At 48.2% G+C, this 20,740-nt stretch overlaps 1 protein-coding gene across 3 annotated transcripts in view; it reads right to left on the bottom strand.

Moving 5' to 3' along the window:
• Positions 1-86: 86 nt before the first annotated feature.
• Positions 87-20,740, bottom strand: part of PDCD11 (programmed cell death 11) — a 42,021-nt gene continuing 21,367 nt past the window's right edge. Inside the window, exons 18-36 of one of the 3 annotated variants that reach the window (XM_029244942.1) lie at positions 20,461-20,610; positions 19,926-20,041; positions 17,923-18,464; positions 16,972-17,034; positions 12,222-12,330; positions 10,619-10,708; positions 10,325-10,427; positions 9,722-9,899; positions 7,084-7,140; positions 6,376-6,498; positions 5,691-5,813; positions 5,007-5,310; positions 4,693-4,809; positions 3,858-4,007; positions 3,400-3,650; positions 2,536-2,704; positions 1,823-1,976; positions 1,162-1,327; positions 87-425 (exon numbers count right to left, since the gene is read on the bottom strand). In XM_029244942.1, the coding sequence (XP_029100775.1) occupies positions 254-425; positions 1,162-1,327; positions 1,823-1,976; positions 2,536-2,704; positions 3,400-3,650; positions 3,858-4,007; positions 4,693-4,809; positions 5,007-5,310; positions 5,691-5,813; positions 6,376-6,498; positions 7,084-7,140; positions 9,722-9,899; positions 10,325-10,427; positions 10,619-10,708; positions 12,222-12,330; positions 16,972-17,034; positions 17,923-18,464; positions 19,926-20,041; positions 20,461-20,610 (3,137 nt within the window). In that variant the 3' untranslated portion in view covers positions 87-253. Of the gene's footprint in view, positions 426-1,161; positions 1,328-1,822; positions 1,977-2,535; positions 2,705-3,399; positions 4,008-4,692; positions 4,810-5,006; positions 5,311-5,690; positions 5,814-6,375; positions 6,499-7,083; positions 7,141-9,721; positions 9,900-10,324; positions 10,428-10,618; positions 10,709-12,221; positions 12,331-16,971; positions 17,035-17,922; positions 18,465-19,925; positions 20,042-20,460; positions 20,611-20,740 lie in introns of all 3 variants that reach the window. The other 2 variants (XM_029244944.1, XM_029244941.1) reach the window with 2 other exon arrangements.

Below are 20,740 nucleotides of genomic sequence, written 5' to 3'. Positions count from 1 at the left end.
GCCTACTGCCTGCAACCACTGAGCAGCCCCAGAAAAGGAAAAAGATGAAATAAATTGGTTCCTAAAACAAGCAAAAAGGAATTATGAGAAATCTTAAATCCTTTTTTATCTTGACAGGATTACCCCAGGGATGCTGCAGAAAAAGCAACACTTAAACAGAGTCCTCAGGCAACACAGTTTCTCAACTGCCCAGGCGCCTGAGGGTCGGCCCGGCTGGCCCACTGCCACCAGTGCCCTCGGAGCCAGCTGGCCACTAGTCCTCCCACATGGAGCTCTTAGCCTCCACGTATTCCAGGGCCTTCGCCTTTACAGCCTGCACGTCCTTCTCGGTGCCGTGTTGCTTCTCGTAGTCCAGGTAGCGCTTGAAGAAGAACTTCATTCGCTTGGGGGCCAGGCTCAGGTGAATGACCCGCTCGAAGATGTCCCTGGGAGGGAGAGCAGCCAGTGTCTGCCTCTTGGTCCCCGGCCACACGATTCCTAGCTAGCCTTCACCCACTTGCTCTAAGGCTCTGGAGCCAGGCCCTCTGTTATCCAGCACTACCACTTCTACCTTTATTTATATTCCCTTTATAAACTCCCATCATGTCTGTGGAGAGGGAGAACACCACCCTCACTTTCCAGAGGAACAGAGATGTTAAAGGACTTACTGGTCTGAAGTCACATAGTGAATCAGGACAAAGCTAATGGGATGGGGACAGGCAATGAGGTGTGGCTCTGTGAGGAAAGCTCTGCTTAAAACTCACTGATGGGCTTGGGTGAGGCATCAGTTCTTTCTGGACCGAAGTCCACCACGGGTCTCTAATCCTCCCTGCCTTGGGGGGATGCTGGCGGTTATCAGTGAGATCATGCCTGAGAACACTCTCTACCATGAGAGCCAGGCTCAGCATTAATTATGAGGAAAACCCAAGTCTCCTGATTCCCAGGCCTGGGGCTAGCCTACCTCCCACCCAAGGTTCCAGCCAGACCAGAGGCTAGCCGCTGAGGCAGAAAAGAAACTGGAAATGTGAATGTCATAGGACGTGTCACGTCAAAGCCGTTTTTCCAGACTGAGTAAGAGAACTGGGGTTCCGGGAGCTGCTGGGGGGCTAAAACGCCTCCAAGTGGCCAATGTTCCCATCCCCCCAACAGGCAATTAGGCCTCAGCCTGTCGTCCCCTCTCACCGGACTTCCTTCTGGCCGCCACGCTTGATGATCATGTCGATGTAGACCGACCAGACATCCGTGCGCTTTGGGTAGGTGCTCAGCGTGTTCTCGAAAATGGCTTTGGCGCGCTCCGCATCCCCCAGCTGGAACTCAAGCTGCGCAAACTTGGCAATCACGTCCACGTCTGCAGGGAGAGGACAACTCAGACACAGAAAGCAGACAGATGCCCTCATCAAAACACACTACCCTACAGGGACAGAGTCTGATGCCTGAGTCCCTGCTCTTGGGTCCTAAGACCTAGGTGACGACAAGAGGGACAGTGGGGCGGGTTTAGGGCCAAATACACAGATGGGCACTGATCTATGACTCCCAACAGCAGACATCCTACTCTCCGGACCGAGAAGGGGGAATCAGGGGATGAGAGGTGGGCCGTGGGGCAGGCAGAGGCAAAAGAATTAGTGCTAATTCCTTTCTGTCCCTCTATCTTCGGAGTTTAGAATTTAAAATGCAACACGAGCTATGTTCATGAGCATACGATCGAGAGAGAGACAGCCATGTACACTCCACAAGGCTTTCCTAACACCAGCCCTTGGATGAGGAGACCCCCAGCCCTCTGCCCAGATGGGAGACAGCCTACTGCGCCCTGGAATTGGGCCGGTGGGTGGGAACAAGCACTCACGCTCTTTCCTAGGCAGGCACTCGAGGGCTCGCTGCATCACGCGGTGACTGGCCCCAGCCTGGCCCCTCCGCAGAAGAAAGGCGCCGTATTTGATCCAGACAGCTTTCTCCTGCCTGAAACGTTTCAGCATCCGGTTGTAAAGTTCACCAGCTTCCTGTGGGAAAGATGACATAAGCTGAGGAGCGTGATTAAGACAGGGGGCAACGGCAGAGACAGGCACCTACACTTGTGGGAAGCTAGACCTGGGCTCAGACTCCATCAGTATCCAGGCCCAATGTCAGGTACGCGGGGGGGAGAGGGCAGGCGTACAGGATGAGGAGAGCGCGTGATGGGGAGTCTCCCTCCTAAGCCTGTGCCGTGAGGAGGTCCTAAGACTAGAAGAGAGAACGTGAGCATGATGAGGGGGAGGAGGAGAGATGAAAAAGGGCTACTGGGGTCTGTCGCCTCCTGTCGGTGACACCCGTCGGCATCCCAAGGGATAGACCCCCAGCTCTGCTGTCCCTTCCCTTCCCTCATCCTGGCCCCACATTCCCAAAGCGGAGGCGGGGGAAATGACTTCTCCCACCTGGAAGATGAGCAAGCCTGGGGCAGGACTGGGTCCAGCTGCGGTTGTTCTCCCCCGAGACTTCCCTGCTGCCTCTGGGACTCCCAGGAGCTCGTTTCTAAGTGGCTGAGGTCCCCCTGGCAGCCAGTCACCTGGCCCAGACTCCTACCTGGAATTTCTCTGACTTGGTGTAGATGTCAGCCAGATGGAGAAAGACCTTGAGAGGCTCGTTGTACTGCACAGCCCGCTCGAAGACCTTGGTCAGTGACCCCTGGGAGCCGTACATGTTTTCTAGGTTCAGTAGGGCCACCCACACGTTCAGCTTCTCCTGCTCCTCTCTGGAGGGAGAGCAGTCAGCACGTGAGCTCCATCATCTTGGCCCAACGAGCCCCCCACTGCCATCGGGGGACTGGAACTACATCCTCCTCCCCAGGCTGCACCCACGTCCTCAGTTCCCACCCCCAAGTGCAGGCCCCGAGAGGCCCTGTCCCCACTGCAGCTCACACAGAAGCAGGAACCCCGACCCCATGGCTGTGGGGTCTGGGGCGCCCCAGGTTCCTGCCTCCACTCCTGGGAAGGAAACCTACCAAATCTCAAACCAGCCTGAGGTCTGGACTGGAAGGAATCTGTGGTCTGAATCTCCCCCCAAACTAAGAGAATGATGCAAAGGAGCGCCATCCCTCTTCACTAGCCTTTGGGAAACCCGCTCTACCCTCTGCCTGGAACATGGTCACCGACATCGTTTTCGCCCAGGTATGTGGAGAGCGTTTTCCCTCTTGTACTTCTGCTCCGAGTGGGGCACCTAACTGAGGGCCCATGCCTCGTGTAAATGTTACCCTTAGCTATCTCGGTGAAGAGCACTAATAAAATATAAATGAGCAGATCTATTTCACAGACGGCACATCTCTGAGAGAAAGCCTGTGAACCCACGGGCGCCCGGTGGCAGCCACCCAAACTGCCGCCAGCCTGCCGAGGAGACGCAGCGCCCCCTGGAGAAAGACAGGGCCCCAAGGCAGGAGGGCATAGCCGAGACCTGAAGGAGATGGTCTTGAGCGCCCTCTCGGCCACGGCCCGGGCCTTCTCGATCTCCGTGGCCTGCAGGTGGAAGGCCATGTACTGCAGCCACAGGATGGAGCTGTTGGGGGAGCTCAGCACGAGTCGGTCGAAGTCATCTGCCGACTCCGGCTGCCGCCCGGGATCCATCAGCGCCTCCTCGATGCGGGACAGCTCTTTCTCTGCCTTCTGCTTCTCCAGCTCCCTTTCCTTCCTGCTTTTCTTCTTCTGCTGTGGAAGGCAGAACACCAAGTGAGCAACCTGCTCCTCGGCCCCGGGGAAGTCTGTGGTGGAAGTCAGGAGCTGGCAGGGCAGCCCCCGAGCTCCCAGCCTGAGACGGCCCCACCCCTCGGAAGAGACACCCAGGGTAGGACAGAGCACGGGAGACGGGCGCCAAGGGTCCCTGCAGAAAGGACGAAGCCCTGAAAAATACAGCACCGTGGCCTGCTCTGGCTTCTCGTCCTCCTCGCTGTCGGAGCTCTCTTCGCGAGGTGGCAAGGCCGGGGTCAGACTGTCCAGCTCCACATCCCAAGCGAAGCCGGAAGACAGCTTCAGCCGGGGTGCTTCTGCCGGCCTGGTCTGCTTCTCCTGGAGGATCACAGGCGCATGTGAAAAAAGCACTGAGCCCAGGCTGCCCCTGTTCTGCAGCCCCTTTCCACCCGGAGGAGCAGGGATTCCCACGGTGCCCAGAGACCTTTTCTCTCCTCCCACCGCCAGGCTAGGCCCCGGTGCACTGGGGGCACTTTTAGGAGTGACATGAAAGCTTCCTTTGTAAATAAGTAGATTTAAGTAATATTTTTAAAAAGCTACACAGGCAAACACATACAAACATGCAGGCACACAACAGCAGTAGAGCTAGGACAGAGGTATGACAGATGTTCCGAGGGTGGCAGGGATGCGACACCTGAAGTCTGGGAAGCCCTTCCACACCTGCCCTCAGTCCCAGTAGCGCTGTCCTCATTTCTCAGAGCAGGACACAGGCTCAGACGGACAAGCCTCCTTTCCTTTGCCCGTCCCCCCACCCCCACTAATTCAATTCCGCTCCAGCTAATAAACATCGACTAGAATGGACTTTCACAGCCCACTCCGCAGGTGAAGCAGCAGCCCTGTTCTCAGGAGCTGATGACCAACTGAGGAAACTAGGCGCCCCACCTCCTCACATTTTACAGAAAATGAAGACAGGAGGGTGGTGCTGAGGACAGCCCAGCCCTCAGGCAGGGGAGCAGGGACTCCCTCCTGGGGCGGCCCTTCCCCCACATCCAGCGCTGCTCACCTGGGGCCGCACACCCGTCTCCTCCACCTCCTCTTCTCCCTCCCGGTAGTACACTTCCACACCGCTGTCGTCCTCCTCGGATGGGGCAGCTCTCCTCTGCCTCTTGTTCCCGCTTTCCTGCCATGACAGGCGGGGACGACGCTGAGCCTGGCTTCTTCTCGCCCCAAGCACCCTCCGCAGCCCCGGGCGGTACCCTCTCCCCAGCCAAACTCAGCCTCTCTCTGTCCGTGAGGCTGAGGCAAAGCGGCTGCCGGGCGGATTCTGGAAGGCTCTCCTTTTCCTGTGAAGGAGGCCATCCTCCCCGAGGGCCCTACCTGCTCACTGCCAGACTCCGGGCGCGGCCGCTTGCCCAGCTTCTTCGCCTGGGGCTTCCGGGGCTCCTTCTTCTCCTTGCTGGGCAGCTGTGCCCCCTCACGCCCCTTCCCAATCCTCTTCTCTTTCTGTTTCTGATTCTTCCTCTCCTCCTTCTCTTCTCCTTTGTGGTCTCTCTCCTCTGCCTCTGTTTCCCTCCCCTCTTGCTTCGGAAGTGGCAGTCCCAGGGAGGCAGAAAACACGTCTGGCTTTCCAGTGTCGTCGGCGGGGATTGACAGCTCTACCAGGTTCTCCCGGCGGTTCAGGCTATGACAGGGAGACCAGGCGAGCGGACCATGGGGACAGCATAAGGAGCACAATGGTCATAGCGAGGAGCCCACAGTTTCTGGGCCTGCCCCCACCTGCCTTGGAATCCGTGCAGTAATCTCAGGAATGATTTGCACAATTGCTTGGTAGAAAAATACAGAGGGCAGCTGTGTTATCCCTTCCTCCATCCCCAAAGACGGGTGCCTGTGCAGAGGAAAGTCTCCACAATTGCCTTTAGGAGCTGAGGTACAAGTCTCCACACAAAGGGAGCTCATTCATCGTTACTTACCACTGCCTAAGCCATTACGTTTATAGTTCACCTCTCCATCTCCACCCAGCGTTCCCAGAGAAAGAGGTGAGAAAGAGAGAAGAGCACCTACCTTAGGACCTTGGCTGTGAGCAGCTTGCCTTCGGGGAGATACCTGTCATAAGGGGCATCCTTGGACAGGCTGTACTGGGAGACATGTGGGTATCGGGCCAAACCTGTAACTGAGGGGCCAAGGCTGACAGGAGAGAGAGACAAGGGTCCTGTGGTCAGAAACATAGCAACAGAGTCCCCAGCCAAGCCTAATGCCTCCTCTCTCCCAGAGACTCAAGTTGTGATGAGGATTTAGGACAGACATAAGGTTCCTGGCACTCAACAAAATAAAGAGGGCTTTGTAAACTGGAAAAATCATCAAGCGTAATGAAGACATAATTGAAAGATACTCTTTACCCCATATCAGAGCATCACAATGCACTCACAAGCTGCTAGAAAGACCAGAAGAAAATGAGGAAACATAATTACAGCAGGGAAAGCTGTAACATCTGGAGGTTCATGGAACATTTACAAATCATGACCATGGATATGCCATATTCTTTGTCAAAAACACCAAACAAGAGTAATTCAAAACTTTTTTGAAAGTATAAAAAGACTTGGAGTTTAAAACACTGGTGGGAACACAGACTCTCCTTCCTTCATGATCCCTCCAGAGATGGTGACTGGGGGCAGCAGTGGGCCAATCAAGACAGGCCCCGGGAGGACCCTCGGGGCTGGTCCACGTCCCCGGGCTCCGCCTCACTCACCCTAAGAGCACACCGGACGGCTGGACGGACTTCACGTAGCCCCTCAGGAGCTGCCCTTCCTCAATATCCTGGATGGAGTTAATCTCAGGATCTGTTATTTTGCTTTTCGTCTCCGGGTTCGTCCTAAAGGAATAAAAGGCTTACTACACATGTACCTCTGACCCCATTTCCAGACCCTCACCCCCAAATCTCCTGTGATAATCACACTTTGTAAGAACACGACTCTGGACCTGTCAGTAGGATATCACCATCAGAGCCCAGCCCTACCCTCTCCTGAACTCCTGTCAGCTGGGGACGGCTTTAATAGTAACAGGGAGAGGCTGAGCAAGCCAGAGGGAGGTTAAACCTCATACATTCATTTCGAACCATGACTTCAGGCCAATCCACTTCACGGCACACTTGTCCCTACTATGGATCCCTGGGGGCTCCATCACCTCCCCTCACTAGGACCGCCATCTGGCAACTCTGAACACCACTATGGATGTTTGAACCTTTCTTTGGGAAACAACAGCCTGAGCAGACAGGTTCTTCTACAATCTGAATGTCCTCAGCTTTTCTGGATAAAAAACGGGGCCAGGCATAAAGGGGGTGAGCAGGGAAGCAAGCTGGGATGCCCAAAGCTCTGTGTCAGATCCACACAGCCTCTCCTCAATCCTCCGGGGCCGGGGGGGAGTTCTCCCCCAATTCTTCCCCCAACAACACACTCACCTGGACGATCGCAGTGACAAAGTCAATACAGGGCCTGTAGCGGACAGCACATAACACCTGGAGTGAGAGCGAAAGAGAAGGAAACGCTGGCACCAGCCAGCACCTCAGGAGACTGGAGAGGTCCTCGGCTTCCTCTCCACAAGGCTGAGCAACAGGCGAGAGCAAGGGCTCTGTTCATACTGCTCACAACCTGCTGAGGGACTCGGGACAAGTCCCCTCTCTAGGCCTCAGTTTACTAGTTCATCAAGTAAAAATACCGCTACTTTCTCTCCTCACTCAAGAACCGTGCTGGGAGGAGGAAACAAGAGGATACATGCAAGCCCTATGGAAGGCGCACAGAGCCACGCGGTGAGTACTTAGGAGGTGAGACCAGCCCTGCATCGGGGGCTGGGAGGATCTGTTCTCGTGGAGAGGAAGACTCAGCACAGGAAACCATGACAGGGGGACGGCCTGGTACCACTGCCGACTCAGAGCAGCGGGTCAGAGGAGCCCATGAGGGAGGCCTGAGCAGGGGAGGCTTCTGGGAGGGAAACAGGGTTTACTCTTCGGGGGGGTTTCCAAACCCACCATGCAATGGTGGTGTCATTTATACTACCACGCAAGGTAGAGAATCTTATCAGTAGAAAGGATCTCAGCAACAATGTAGTCCAAATTCTCCCATGACAGGTGCATGCCTTTTCTACCAGGGAATCACAGCCCTTAAAGCAGGAAAGGACACGAAGGGATCATCTGTCTTTAGGCATTTAACCTATTATTCACATTGACAGACGAAGGAATTACAACTGAATGCTACTCATACATTTAACTACAATAATGTTATTTATTTATTATTTTTTTAAGATGTTGGCGGTAGGAGTTTATTAATTAATTTATTTATTTATGCTGTGCTGGGTCTTCGTTTCTGTGCAAGGGCTTTCTCTAGTTGTGGCAAGCGGGGGCCACTCTTCATGGCAGTGCGCAGGCCTCTCACTATTGCGGCCTCTCTTGTTGCGGAGCACAGGCTCCAGACCCGCAGACTCAGTAGTTGTGGCTCATGGGCCTAGCTGCTCCGCGGCATGCAGGATCCTCCCAGACCAGGGCTCGAACCCGTGTCCCCTGCATTAGCAGGCAGATTCTCAACCACTGCGCCACCAGGGAAGCCCAATAATGTTATTTTTAAAAAATATTTTGCTAAAAAAAAAAAAAAAAAATCACACCTGTATTTTGTAAGCCTAAATAAGCGAAGCAGAGATGATCTTGGACTTCCCTCTGACTCATTCTTTTTCTCCTCCTAGGCCCTGGGCATTTTGTGCTCTTTAGCCCTGACAAGTGGTTGAGAATTTATGCAGGTGCTGGTGCCTGGGACACTCGAGACGGGAGGACAATTACTACTTTCCAGTCTCTGCCTCCTGAAGGTGTCTGTTCCACTGTTGGATAACTGTGGTTGTCAGACAAGTCTGTATTGTACAAGGCTGAAATATGCCTCTCCATGCTAGTTTATTCAGGCTATAAAATGGTTTTAAAACTCTGAGGTAGGTTCATTTTTGTGCACCCAAAATAGTTCATAAAACGCCCCCCAACTGCGAAAGGTCACTGCTGTCCTCTTGCAGAGAACACTCACAGATCAATTTTGCTTTAATTAAAAAGATGAATGGTTCAATAGTAAAATGAGGAAGCAACTTGGCCAAGCAAAGCACAGAACAAATGTAAACAGCCGATAAACATGAAAAACGACCAGTAAGAGAAATTCAAATTAAAATGCGAGACCAATTTCAGCCTATTCAATGGCAAAGATTAAAAATTAAGAATATCCGGGCTTCCCTGGTGGCGCAGTGGTTGAGAGCCCGCCTGCCGATGCAAGGGACATGGGTTCGTGCCCCGGTCCAGGAAGATCCCACATGCCGCGGAGCGGCTGGGCCCGTGAGCCGTGGCCGCTGAGCCTGCGCGTCCGGAGCCTGTGCTCCGCAACGGGAGAGGCCACAACAGTGAGAGGCTCGCGTACCGCAAAAAAAAAAAGAATATCCAGTGCTGACAGGGGTGTGAGGAATGAACAGTCATATTTATTGTTAATTGAGATAAAAATTAGCAAAGTCCTTTTGGAAGACACTTTGGCAAAATGTATAACATTGTTTGACCCATCAATTTTACTCCTAGGAATTTATTTCACAGTTATACTTTCACTAGTATCCAAACATATGTGCAAAGATATTCACTTCAACATTATTGTCCATCAACAGAATTGTTTAAATAAACTGTGATTTTTTAAAAAACACATCATGCAATACTAAAAAAAAAAAATGTTAAAAATAAGGTAAAAGAACAAGGCTGATTTCAATATACTAGCACAGGAAAGAAAAAGTGTATGACAAACTGCCATGAGAAAAAAGCAAGTTGCAGAATAGCACACAAAATGCAATTCTACTATTACGTACGGGCAAATTATACCTATATATGTTAGAGTCTTGAAAGATAGAGATCAAAGTATCTAATGGCAAAAAGTGGTGGAGAAAGAGAGGAGCAACAGCAATTTTCATTTTCCATTTTATATACTATTTTTTTCTGGTACAAAATCACACATCTATAGTTAAAAGGAAAACAAAAACAAAAAAACCCCACCAATCCCACAGAGAGCTGAAAAGAGGAAGAGAACTCAGCCTACCTGACAATCTTCTGTGGGGTAAAGTTTTCCAGGGGCGTCTCTGAGTAGGAGTCACTCACGTGAAATATACTGACTCTTCCGATCTTCCCGAAGGGGAACGAGACGGTCAGTCCCTCCTTGGGAAGCACCTTCACCACGCGGCCCATGGCCACTTCCCCTTTCTTGAGCTTGTGAGGACCTGGCAGGAGAATGAACCAGATTCAGGGAAGAGGAAATGAGCCAAGAAAGAAGCCGAGACACTGGCCAACCAGAGTCCAGGGGAGGTGGAGGCGTCCAGACTCGGGCTGTCTAGGCTGAGTGGACCTGAATGATCACACAGACCCAGATCATCATGCCATGTGGTCAAGAATGCCAGGGCCATGTGGTGGACAAGCCTTTCTGAGAGACCAAGGAAAAACAACTGTGTAGGTAAAGGTGACTCAGACACAGGCCACAGAGCAAAGCCCCGAGAGAAAAACTGTTCCAAGGACATAGCCACCACACTAGGCTTTCTAAGGACTCCGAAACCCACGGCATCCTTCAACCTGGGCAATGACTGAAGACCTCTTCCCGACCCCTTCCACCCCCTCCCTTCCCTGACCAGGTCCCATTTCATCACCACACCTATGAGTGAAAGACACAAGAAGGCCTTGGAGGAATCTGGGCCAACCACGGTGGCCTTCAGGGCCTGGCCAATCCGGAACTTCTTATCTGGATGTTTCAGAACCTGGAAGGGCAAGAAAATTCTTCTGATGTTTGAGGAAAGGCCTGTCATTTATCCAAAACAACAGCATTTAAGTCTGCACAGTAAGTATCTCCCACAGTACAGTTCCCTGTACCCACTGTGAGCACACACCAGACACTAAGTTGAACTCAGGGAGCTGGGGTTTCCTATCCAGGGATCTCAGGCACACTGACCTTGAAGCTAAGAGAAGTGAGCAGTAAGGGAATTCTCCCCCGGATGTCTGGAGCGATGTCCACCTCAAGCCATTTCTTAACCACGTTGTACTGGGGGAAAAAAAAAACAGGAGAAATGGAATGGGCAGATACAAGCGTCTCTTCTCTTCCCTTCACCAAAACAGACTCTCCTAAAATCACAGGGCTCAAAAGGCCCAAAGCCTACATTTTCCCAAGGAACAGGAACGCACCCCTACGTCCCAATGCCCCGTCCAACCTCCACTTCTCGCAGGCTTCACTCAGAGTCTAGCTCAGAGCCTTTGCCAGCCCAGCAGAACACGCATCTCTCCTGGTGCCTCAGCTGATTAGGAGGCAAAAAAGGCCTCAGGGATATCCTCAAGCAGTAGGACCAATCCCACTGACCTCTGTCGCCTCCCCCAAACTCAGTCGTGCCCAGTGAACGTTAACCATCTTCAGGGACTAACATCTTATTTCTAAATCAATTTAGATCTTGCTATTGACACAGTGCTCTGCCCTAAATACACACCCCAATTTTCAGGTCAACTCAAAACATTTATCAAGCAGCCACTATGTATACGGCATGAGAGTGATAAGTAAAAGCCAGGCCCTGCCTTCAAAGAGATTACAGTCTGCAAAGAGTAAGTCAAATGAGTATGCAGGAGCAAGCAACAAGTAAGAGCATAGTATGTTACGGGACCCTGTAGGAGAACTAGTAAGAAGGGAGGGTTATCTGTGCTGCACCTTGAAGGGTTGTAGGCAATAAGAATAGACAGTACTCCCAGTATAGAAATAAAGACAAGAAGGGAAAAAAATAGAGGAGGTTTTCAGCATGACTGGTATACCAGATTCATAAAGTCTGATTATGAAGAGCTTAAACACCACTCTAAGGCATCTTGGGTTTATGAATGTCTACAGACAATAGGTAACTAAAAGGATCAAGCACCACAGACATACTCAGATACATGCTCATGGAGGAAGAATCTGGCAGCAATGAAGAGGAATTATCCCTCAGGGTCAAGCCCAGACCAACCTTCTCTCTGATGTATTCCAACTGGTATAGTTCTCACTGATCCCTTCCCTTTACTCAACTCCTGTTCCTCTTGGGGTTAGAACACATAACCTGGCACCCAATTATATACTGTTTTGCACTGTTCCCGAACTTTATAAAAGGCAAGAATCTAAAATCCAACATTTTATTTTATTTTAAATAAAACATTTTTATTTTTATTTAAAATATTTGTGTGTGTGTCTTCTGATAAAACTTTATTTGTGGACACTGAAATTTGAATTTTACATTATTTAAAATAAAATAAAGAACTGGATTTAAAATCTTGCTCTATGATATATTTTTCTTTCCATTTTGTACAATTAATCTATAAATATGTAGAACTGTGGGTTGCTTGCTAGCTGTTTTGTAAGCCATAAATTTAGCTCCTTGATTAGACCAGAAGTTTTCTAGGAGCAGAGGCCTTCTACTGTCTTCTACAAACCAGCATGGCAGCAAACACAGAAGCAAAGTCTAATGCAAATGGTCATTGTCAGTTTCTCCCTGTTTTCTTCTGTAAGAGGGACAGCATCGCATTGCAGGGCATGCACTACTCACCTTCTTCAAGAAGCAAGTCACAGTCTGACCAGCCTGGTACTGTTTAATCTTCTCCAAGGGGCTAACAGAATGAGTGTTGAGAGCGGTGTGGCCATCCTTCTCCAGCTCACTGGTTGCAGAAAGGCAATGCAAAGAGTAAACCAACCTCTGGATAAGCTTCTAGCTTGAAACCATCTCCCTCGAGTGGCCATGGATTGATTTTACAGGACTCCGCTAACTCATACACACCCACCATGCACCACCCCGCCGCCATTTCTCTCCTTAAAGGGGAATGAATGTTCACAATACCTGCGTGAAAATTAATCCCTTCCAATTCACTCACCTAAAGCAGGGAGCCAACAATAATCTTTATAAGTATAGGAAACAAAACTATTTTACTTCTTTCAATGCTTTAGCTACTGCTTTACTGTTTGCAGAACTGCTTTCACAAATAATCTCTCACTGAATGTGACAACACTCTCATGTGTGAATCAAGTAGGACAGATGCTTTTTTTTTTTTTTTTTTTTTTTGCGGTACGCGGGCCTCTCACTGTTGTGGCCTCTCCCGTTGCGGAGCACAGGCTCCGGACATGCAGGCTCAGCGGCCATGGCTCACGGGCCCAGCCGCTCCGCGGCATGTGGGATCTTCCCAGACCGGGGCACAAACCCGTGTCCCCTGCCTCAGCAGGCGGACTCTCAACCACTGTGCCACCAGGGAAGCCCAGGACAGATATTATTAAACTCATTTTATGCTACAGACCCAGGAGTTGAAGTCAGAGTTCCTGATTCAAAAATCCAGTGCTCTGTGCCCTATGCTACCTTGGCATTATCACTTTCTTGATTCTCTTTTTCTTCTCAGAAAAGCAACAAGGAGATGCGGTCTGAAAGTTATCAGTCCACAAATCACTTCAAAGGAAGCACAGAATTCCCACCATTCCAACCAGCCCAGCTTACCAATTCAAATTTCTAAAACAAAACAGAACTCACCAGTAAAATGGTACAAGTAATACTGGTAAAACTGTAACGTGTAATAGCAAGTACTGGTGAATATAGGAACACAGGAAACTCATACACTAGTAAAGCTGAAACACACCCAGCAATTGCACCCTAGAGAAATCCCTGCACAGGCGCACAGTGGAACGAGTTCAAGGATGTTCACTGTGGCATTGTGGAAACAACCGTAAACGTCTTCCATCAGCTTGAAAATATATACAGTTTGGCACAGGCACAGAATGGGTTACTGTTTCAGCTCTAGGCCCCGAAATGGAGAGATCGCAAAAACAAAATTTTGAGTGAAGAAAACAAGCTGTAGAATATTAAGCACAGCATACTATTTATGTAAAATTTGAAAACCATACAAAATAATTTTTTGCAGATATATATATATAAAACGAAAGTATAAAAGCAAGAGATGGATATATGTCAAATAATGGAGAATTCATCCTCTGGGGGTGAAGGGAGAAGCCTGGGAAGGGAACATCTGTAAAATGTTATTTCTTAAAACACACACAGAACATCCGTGTGCCTGGCACTCTAACAGATAACTAACAGATAATTTACATTCATTATCTATAATGCCTTTATACATATATATATATGTACAGTTAGGATAAAAAAATGTATTCACTCAATAGCTGATACGGGAATGCCTCTGTTATGAGCTGAATTGTCTCGCCCAGCCCCCCAAATTCTTATGTTGAAGCACCAACTTCCAATACCTCAGAATGTGACTGTGTTTGGAGACAGGGAATTTAAAGAGGCAATTAAGTTAAAATGAGGTGGTTAGGGTGGGCCTTAATCCAACACGACTGGTGTCCTTATAAGAAATTAAGCTACAACTCAGTAATAAAAAAACAAATAACCTGACTGAAAAACAGAACTGCAACAGACATTTCTCCAAAGAAGATAATACAAACATCCAAGAAGCATAGGAAAAGGTGCTCAACATCACTAACAGTCAGGGAAATATAAATCAAAACCACAGTGAGATATTAACCTCACATCTGTACGGATGGCCATTATCAAACAGAAAATAACAAGCATTGGCAAGGATATAGGAAAAGGGAATCCTTCCCTACACACTGTTGGTAGGACTGTAAAATGGTGCAGCCACTATGGAGAACAGTATGGAAGTTCCTCAAAAAACTACCACATGATACAGCACTCCTACTTCTGAGTATGTATCTAAAAGAATTAAAAACAAGATCTCGAAGAGATATCTGTATATCCATGTTCATTGCAGCACTATTCATAATAGCCAAGGTGTGGAAACAACCTAAATGTCCATTGATGGATGAATGGATAAAGACAACATATATACACACAATGGAATATTACTCAGCTTAAAAAAGAAGGAAATCTTGCTGTATGTTACCACACGGATGAACCTTGAGGATGCTGTGCTGAGTGAAATAAGCCTGTCACAGAAGGACTGTGCAGGACTCCACTCATATGAGGTATGTGAAGTAATCAAACTCTAAGAAACAGAAAGTAGAATGATGGTTGCGAGAGGCTGGGGAGTCAGGGGGAAATGAATGGCTACAGAGTTTCAGTCATGCAAGATGAAAAAGTTTAGAGATCTGTTATATAAAAATATGCATATAGTTAACAATACCATAATGTATACCTAAAAAGTGTTAAGAGGGCAAATTTATGTTATATTTTTACCACAATAAAAAAATGTGAAAAAAGAGGAGATTAGGACATAGATAAATACAAAGAGAAGACCATATGAAGACACTGGAGAAGATAGCCACCTGCAAGCTAAGGAGACAGGCCTCAGAAGAACAAACCCTGCTGATACCTTCATCTCAGAATGAAAGCCTCCATAATTGTGAGAAAATAGATGTCTGTTTAAGTTTAAAAAAAAAATTAAAAATAAAACACACATAACAAGTATGTGTTATCTTTTTTCTTTTCCCAAAATGATTTTAAACTGACTCTCTTTAAAAAAAAAAAAAAAAAAAGGTGGGCATAACTACATTAATGGCAAGAGAAAACTCAGTGACTAGCAGGAGTTCCAGAGATACATGTAATGACTTCTGAACTGCTCTGCTCTCTTAACTTCCCCTCCCCTCCAAACGGGTAAATGAGCAGGTACCGTTTTATCTAGCTTGAGTGTCCCTCACCAACCCTGAACTCAACTCGAAGACACACGACATTCTCTTTGTGTACAAGAGCTCCATATACAAGTGGGAATGAAAATATGATGGCATTTCGTAAGTAAGTCAACACCGTCAATTAAATAAATGTTTTTTCTCCTGACTTCAAAACATGTATTTTAAAACATAAAGCATTTGAGAAATATAGCAACAATAGCATTATGTTTATACTAAGTTTCTCAGGGGCCTTGATTAACATAAAATAATTAACAATACAACATAGGTACATGGAGGAGGTGGAAGATGTGCTAGGGTTTTTTACCTGTCCATCTGTCTATCTGTCGTTATAACTCTCCATCCTCCATCTCCTCTATGGAATGAACACATTTCCTGGCTTGGCCCGCACTGCCACTACCAAGGACCACTGCTATGGCTCACACCAGTCTCCATATGCAGGAGGGTGGACCAGAACAGCAGTGATAGTTCATGAGAGGCTCCAGACTCTGAGGGTCAAGAACCACTCAGGATGTTAGTAAGTCTTCCCACAATGCTCACTGACTCACCCCTTGCAGTATTCATTAATTTAACTACCTACCCTTAGCCTGGATAAACTACTTGACCTTAACCTTTAATTAAACAAGACGTCCAGCCTCAGAGGTGAAGGCACCACAGACTAAAACAACGAATATGAGGAGGTCTCTGTTTTCATGACAAAGGGACACAATCAAATCTACAAAAGTAAGGAAACCACAGATTAAGCAAACAGGAACGTGTGCATCCACCAAATCTCATCATTCTGGAACTAAAGGGCTTACTTTCACATCCTTCAAAGTAAGCGTTGTTAGCATCTGGTACTTCAAGGTTCCAGGAATATTTCCCTACCTCAGACACAAGCCTTCTCAGAACTATTCCACTTCTACTCTGATCCCTTCAGGATGCTGACCAAACCTTATGCTCGGAAAGCTGCTTAAGAGGTCTTTCCATGACATCCTAGGCACATAAGACTTAAACCTGGATGGATCTGGGCCTGACCCTGCAGAGGTTCTGGCACAGTCACGTGTATCTAGCTTCAGTCACTGATGGCCTATCAGTTCCTAGAGGCTGGGTTTTTTCACTGGGGGAAGCAGAAGCAGACAGGCCCATAGATCGACATGCTTGAGATCCTCTGAAAGAATGACCCCAGACAAACTGGATCCACCACTTCACGGAACTACTAGTTCTACCAGTCCACCTAGAATCCCTCGTGGAACATCCCTCTGCAGAATCCACCAGAACATGACCTCAAGTCTCAGTCACCAAGCAGTGGTCTATTATCAAAGAACAGGCTACGTGGTGTTCTTGGCTACGTGGTGTTTATTTAGGGAATTACTGAGTTCTAGAAAATTAGGTTGAGAGCAAAAATGTTTCTTTTTGTTACATGCCAACAAACAGAACTGCAATCAGCCTTTAAATTGATACTTAAACCCTGAATACAGCTTTCACGTTAATTCTCATATAATCCCTCTATCCAGCTGTATGAGAACCAGACAAATATCCCTCCTGAGAAAAAAAGACAACCTGGACAGAGAGAGGCAAAATAAGTCACAACCCTGGCTGAATCAAGCCCAGAACTCAGGCTCCTGACTCCAAGCCCAGCGCTCCTTCCATGAGACCACCGGAGTTCCCCTTACCTTGGCCGAACACTCAGCTCCGGGATGGTTCGAATAAATCTGGGATGACTTATTGGGAGAAACCTGGAGAAACGAATAATGTCAAATCATTTCTCTCATTCTCTGTAACACCATAATCGGGAGACCAGAATTTCTAACTGCCCACCACACCGAGCTTAAAAAACCGCCCACTCCACTGTCACACCGCCCAGTGGTAATACCAGGCCTGCGGGCTTCCATTCTCATCGTTTGAGTAAATGTTAAGGAACTGGCTCATCTGATCTTTTAGGGTTGTCATATTAAACCCTGAAAAGAATTTTCCAACTCTTTCATTCTAAAAATAAGGAAATTGAGGTCTAGAGAGAACAAATGACTTACTGAAGATCCCACAGCTACTGAAATTAATACGCAAATCATTGGCTAGACTTTGAATTCTCTTTTTGGTTTTCTTATCGCAAGGACTTCTGCTGCAATAACATACTGTAACTAGATTGAAAGTAAACGAGTATAATTAAGGTATGCTGTGGAGGATGGATTATAGTAACTGCTGACATATACAGAGCAATAACTATGTGTCAGACGACCCACCAGGCACACTCAGTGCTAGGTGTTCTCTCTTCCAATCTTTGCAATGGCCCTGCAAGGTAGTCACTACCATTACTCTCACTTTACAAATGAGGAAAAATAAAACTCAGAGGGCTGAGTAACTACTTAACTCCTGGTCGCATAATTTTAAGTGGCAAATCTGGAATTCGCCCCAGATCTGACTCCAAATCAACGCTCTTAACCACTACATTATACACCATTAAAAAATAAAGACATACAAAAGGATTATTTGGTGAATATTTTGGTTAACTAAAAGAAAATCTAACATATGCACAACTTTTCGGAAACTGCCTCAGTTCCCATGCCTTCTCCCACGATTACCACCATCTCCCCTCAAAGCCAGTCCCTCCCCCAAAGCCTCCATACTTGAATGTCTTCATGTCTCTCCCGCCAATCACTCGGGCAGTGACCTTCTTCCCAACTTTCAACTTGGCAGTAGGAGATGTGCCCACTGGAACATCATCTAGAATGTGGGAGGCATGGATGCAGCCAATGATGCCATCTTCCAGGGTCACTACCACATGGGTGGGCTTAATGGACTTGACGGTCCCTGTGACCACGTCCCCAATGGACAGGGTGTGCTTCCTTACAGTCCCTAAAACCAGAGCTGGATCTACTTCTTCATCCTCGTCGACCGTCTCAGAGTCCTTCCGGGTCTGTCTCATGGTCCTCTTAGCAGCTGGCCCCTCAACGGCCAAAAGAAGACCTGTCACTCCTGGTTCTGTGGTCTGGAGGGTTAGGGAGACACCCTGTCCCACCTGCAACTTCTCTGAATCAAAGCGGAAGGTGTCGTTGAGGTGAGAGGTCAGGGAGAAAGCTGCTAGCTGGCCAGTCTCTACCAAGGAGGCAAGGGCAAAGGGTTCCTCCAAGTACTGCACAATCGCCTGGTGCTCACTGCCTTTCTTCAGCTGGAAAACAGAAAACCCACCATCCCTGCTTCTTACAGAGCACAAGGACTCGTTCCTCACCCACTGGGCAGGGTAGGTCTGGGAAAGTCCTCTGAGTCCAGGGGGCTCAAGGCTAATCTGAGCTGTAACAAACTAGCCTCCACTCCCTGGACCCAGCCTTCCCCTCCTGTACACTGAGGCGATGTGACCACACTCAAGGAGCCACATCAGGATCACCTGGAGTTAGCCTCTGTTTTGAATTCAGATTCTGAGATCCTATCCTGGAACTAGTGAAAGCAGAACTTCAAAGGTGACTGTGATGCACAGCCAAGTGACCTCTAATGGTTCTCCAGCTTTAAGACACTGTGGTTCCCCCTCTCTTAGTCCTGCAGCTAGCTCTCCACCCAGTTTATTCACTCACTCAACAAAGACAGTCATTACTGAGAGCTTATTGTGTGCAAGGCATGTAGCCTGTCTTTCTCCAACAACCAACCTGTGCTCATGCCCTTACATGCACTAGCTTCACTCGGATGACAAAATGGGACAGGGACCTGCTAGAAAGCTTAGTGAGGGGTTAATACTGTTTTCTATTTCTCTTTGTCTCTCAAAGTCTTAAAATTATAAGCAAGTGGAGGTTAAGGATTACATCTATATAATTCTCTGTAACATACCCTTTGCGATTAGGGGATTAATAAGTACTTTAGACGATGACGAAATATACGCGTCATCCGGAGAAAGATACCACTCATTTTAAGATTTCCCTTGAACCCATTCTTTGCCCACACAAAAGTGGACAGAAGAGGGTGTCAGATGAGCAGCCTGGAGGTCAAAACTACCCACAGACATGTTTTGTTTGGTTCACATGATGTTTAAAAAGAAAAATAGTTTCCAACATTTCCTACATTTACTTCAAATAAAAAATCCACATTCTGCCTTCTTTTAAATTCAAAGACTTCCCAACACTAGACCCAGATGTTCTCATGTGGCAACAGTGAGATGGAACCGAGTAGTCTCTGCTCCTCTGTGGCAGTGCGTGCACTCCGCAGTCTGTCAGTCCTAGTGTCGAGTCCTACTGTCACCACCCCCTAAGACACCTGGCCCGCTTCACTCATCCAAGCACCTGCTTGGCCCTAATCAGGGTGACCATGTGATTTACAGCCCAAACCACAGTGAAAGTCACTGCAACTAACAAGCACACCAGGGGAATTCCCTGGCGGCCCAGTGGTTAGGACTCGGTGCTGTCACTGCCAGGGCCCGGGTTCAATCCCTGGTCGGGGAACTAAGATCCTGCAAGCCGCGTGGCTCAGCCAAGAAAACAAAAACAACAAGCACACCAGGGTGACAGGTACACCTGGGAATGACCCAGACAAATCCAGGCACACGGCCACCCTGTCTACAGGTATCTGCGAACCATGTGGGGTTGAAGGGGTGTGTAACACCTTTGAAACCATGGGAATGGAAGTCCTCAGTCAGCAAGCTTACCTTTTTAGCTTTTCTATTCACCAAATCGTGGCAGAGGGAAACATGTACTTCCAACTTCAACATATCAACATTTAAGACCACAACCTTCTTTTTCTGCCCAGATTCCACCTCCTGCCCTGCAGTGCAGAACCAAACACAATGTGATCACCCTCCTGGAGCAGGGGCGAAGAGAGACAGCATCTCTCCAACAGCCCTGCAGCCCACAGGCACAAAAAGGAAAAGCAGACCTATGTCCTAGGTTTATATGCGCTAGGGAAGCCAAGGGTCTAGCTCCCATAATTCACATTCAGGTTGTGTCAATTTATGCAACCTGGTATATAAAAATCTAGATTTACCCAAATACAACAATAAAGAGATTCATACCAAAACCTTCTTTAGTATGCTGCTGTCTTCATTTGCATTTACACAAGATAAGCATGCCAAAAATTTCTGCTGGATCAGCTCATCTATGTATTTGGAAATTGTGTACCCAGAAGAGGAAGCAACGGGCAAGTGGTTTCCCCTACAAACCATGATGGGCGAGAGATGCACTCACCTGCCCGATGATACTTGCTGGCTCTTAGGACCAGGCCGGGCACTGGGCCCTCACTGAACAGTACAGAGCCGTCTCCCAACACCTCCTGCACCTCTAGGTCAAGGACCATCCCTGGGGTCATCTCAGCCAGCGTCTGGATCAACACAGAGTCTGCCAGAGACCCAAAGGAAATAGGGATTAACAAGATGAAATGACACTCACCATTCTTTTCCTTTGGAAATATGCTGACACATGGAGGACATTTCCAACATGGAGTGTTGGAACCACTATGAAGGCAAAA

The sequence above is a fragment of the Monodon monoceros genome, unplaced genomic scaffold (genome assembly GCF_005190385.1).
Source record: "Monodon monoceros isolate NGI ecotype Baffin Bay Population unplaced genomic scaffold, NGI_Narwhal_1 Super_Scaffold_4, whole genome shotgun sequence".
In the NCBI taxonomy this organism is placed as follows: Eukaryota; Metazoa; Chordata; class Mammalia; order Artiodactyla; family Monodontidae; genus Monodon; species Monodon monoceros.
Note: the sequence above shows the minus strand (reverse complement) of the source record. Positions and strands in the feature narration are given on the sequence as shown.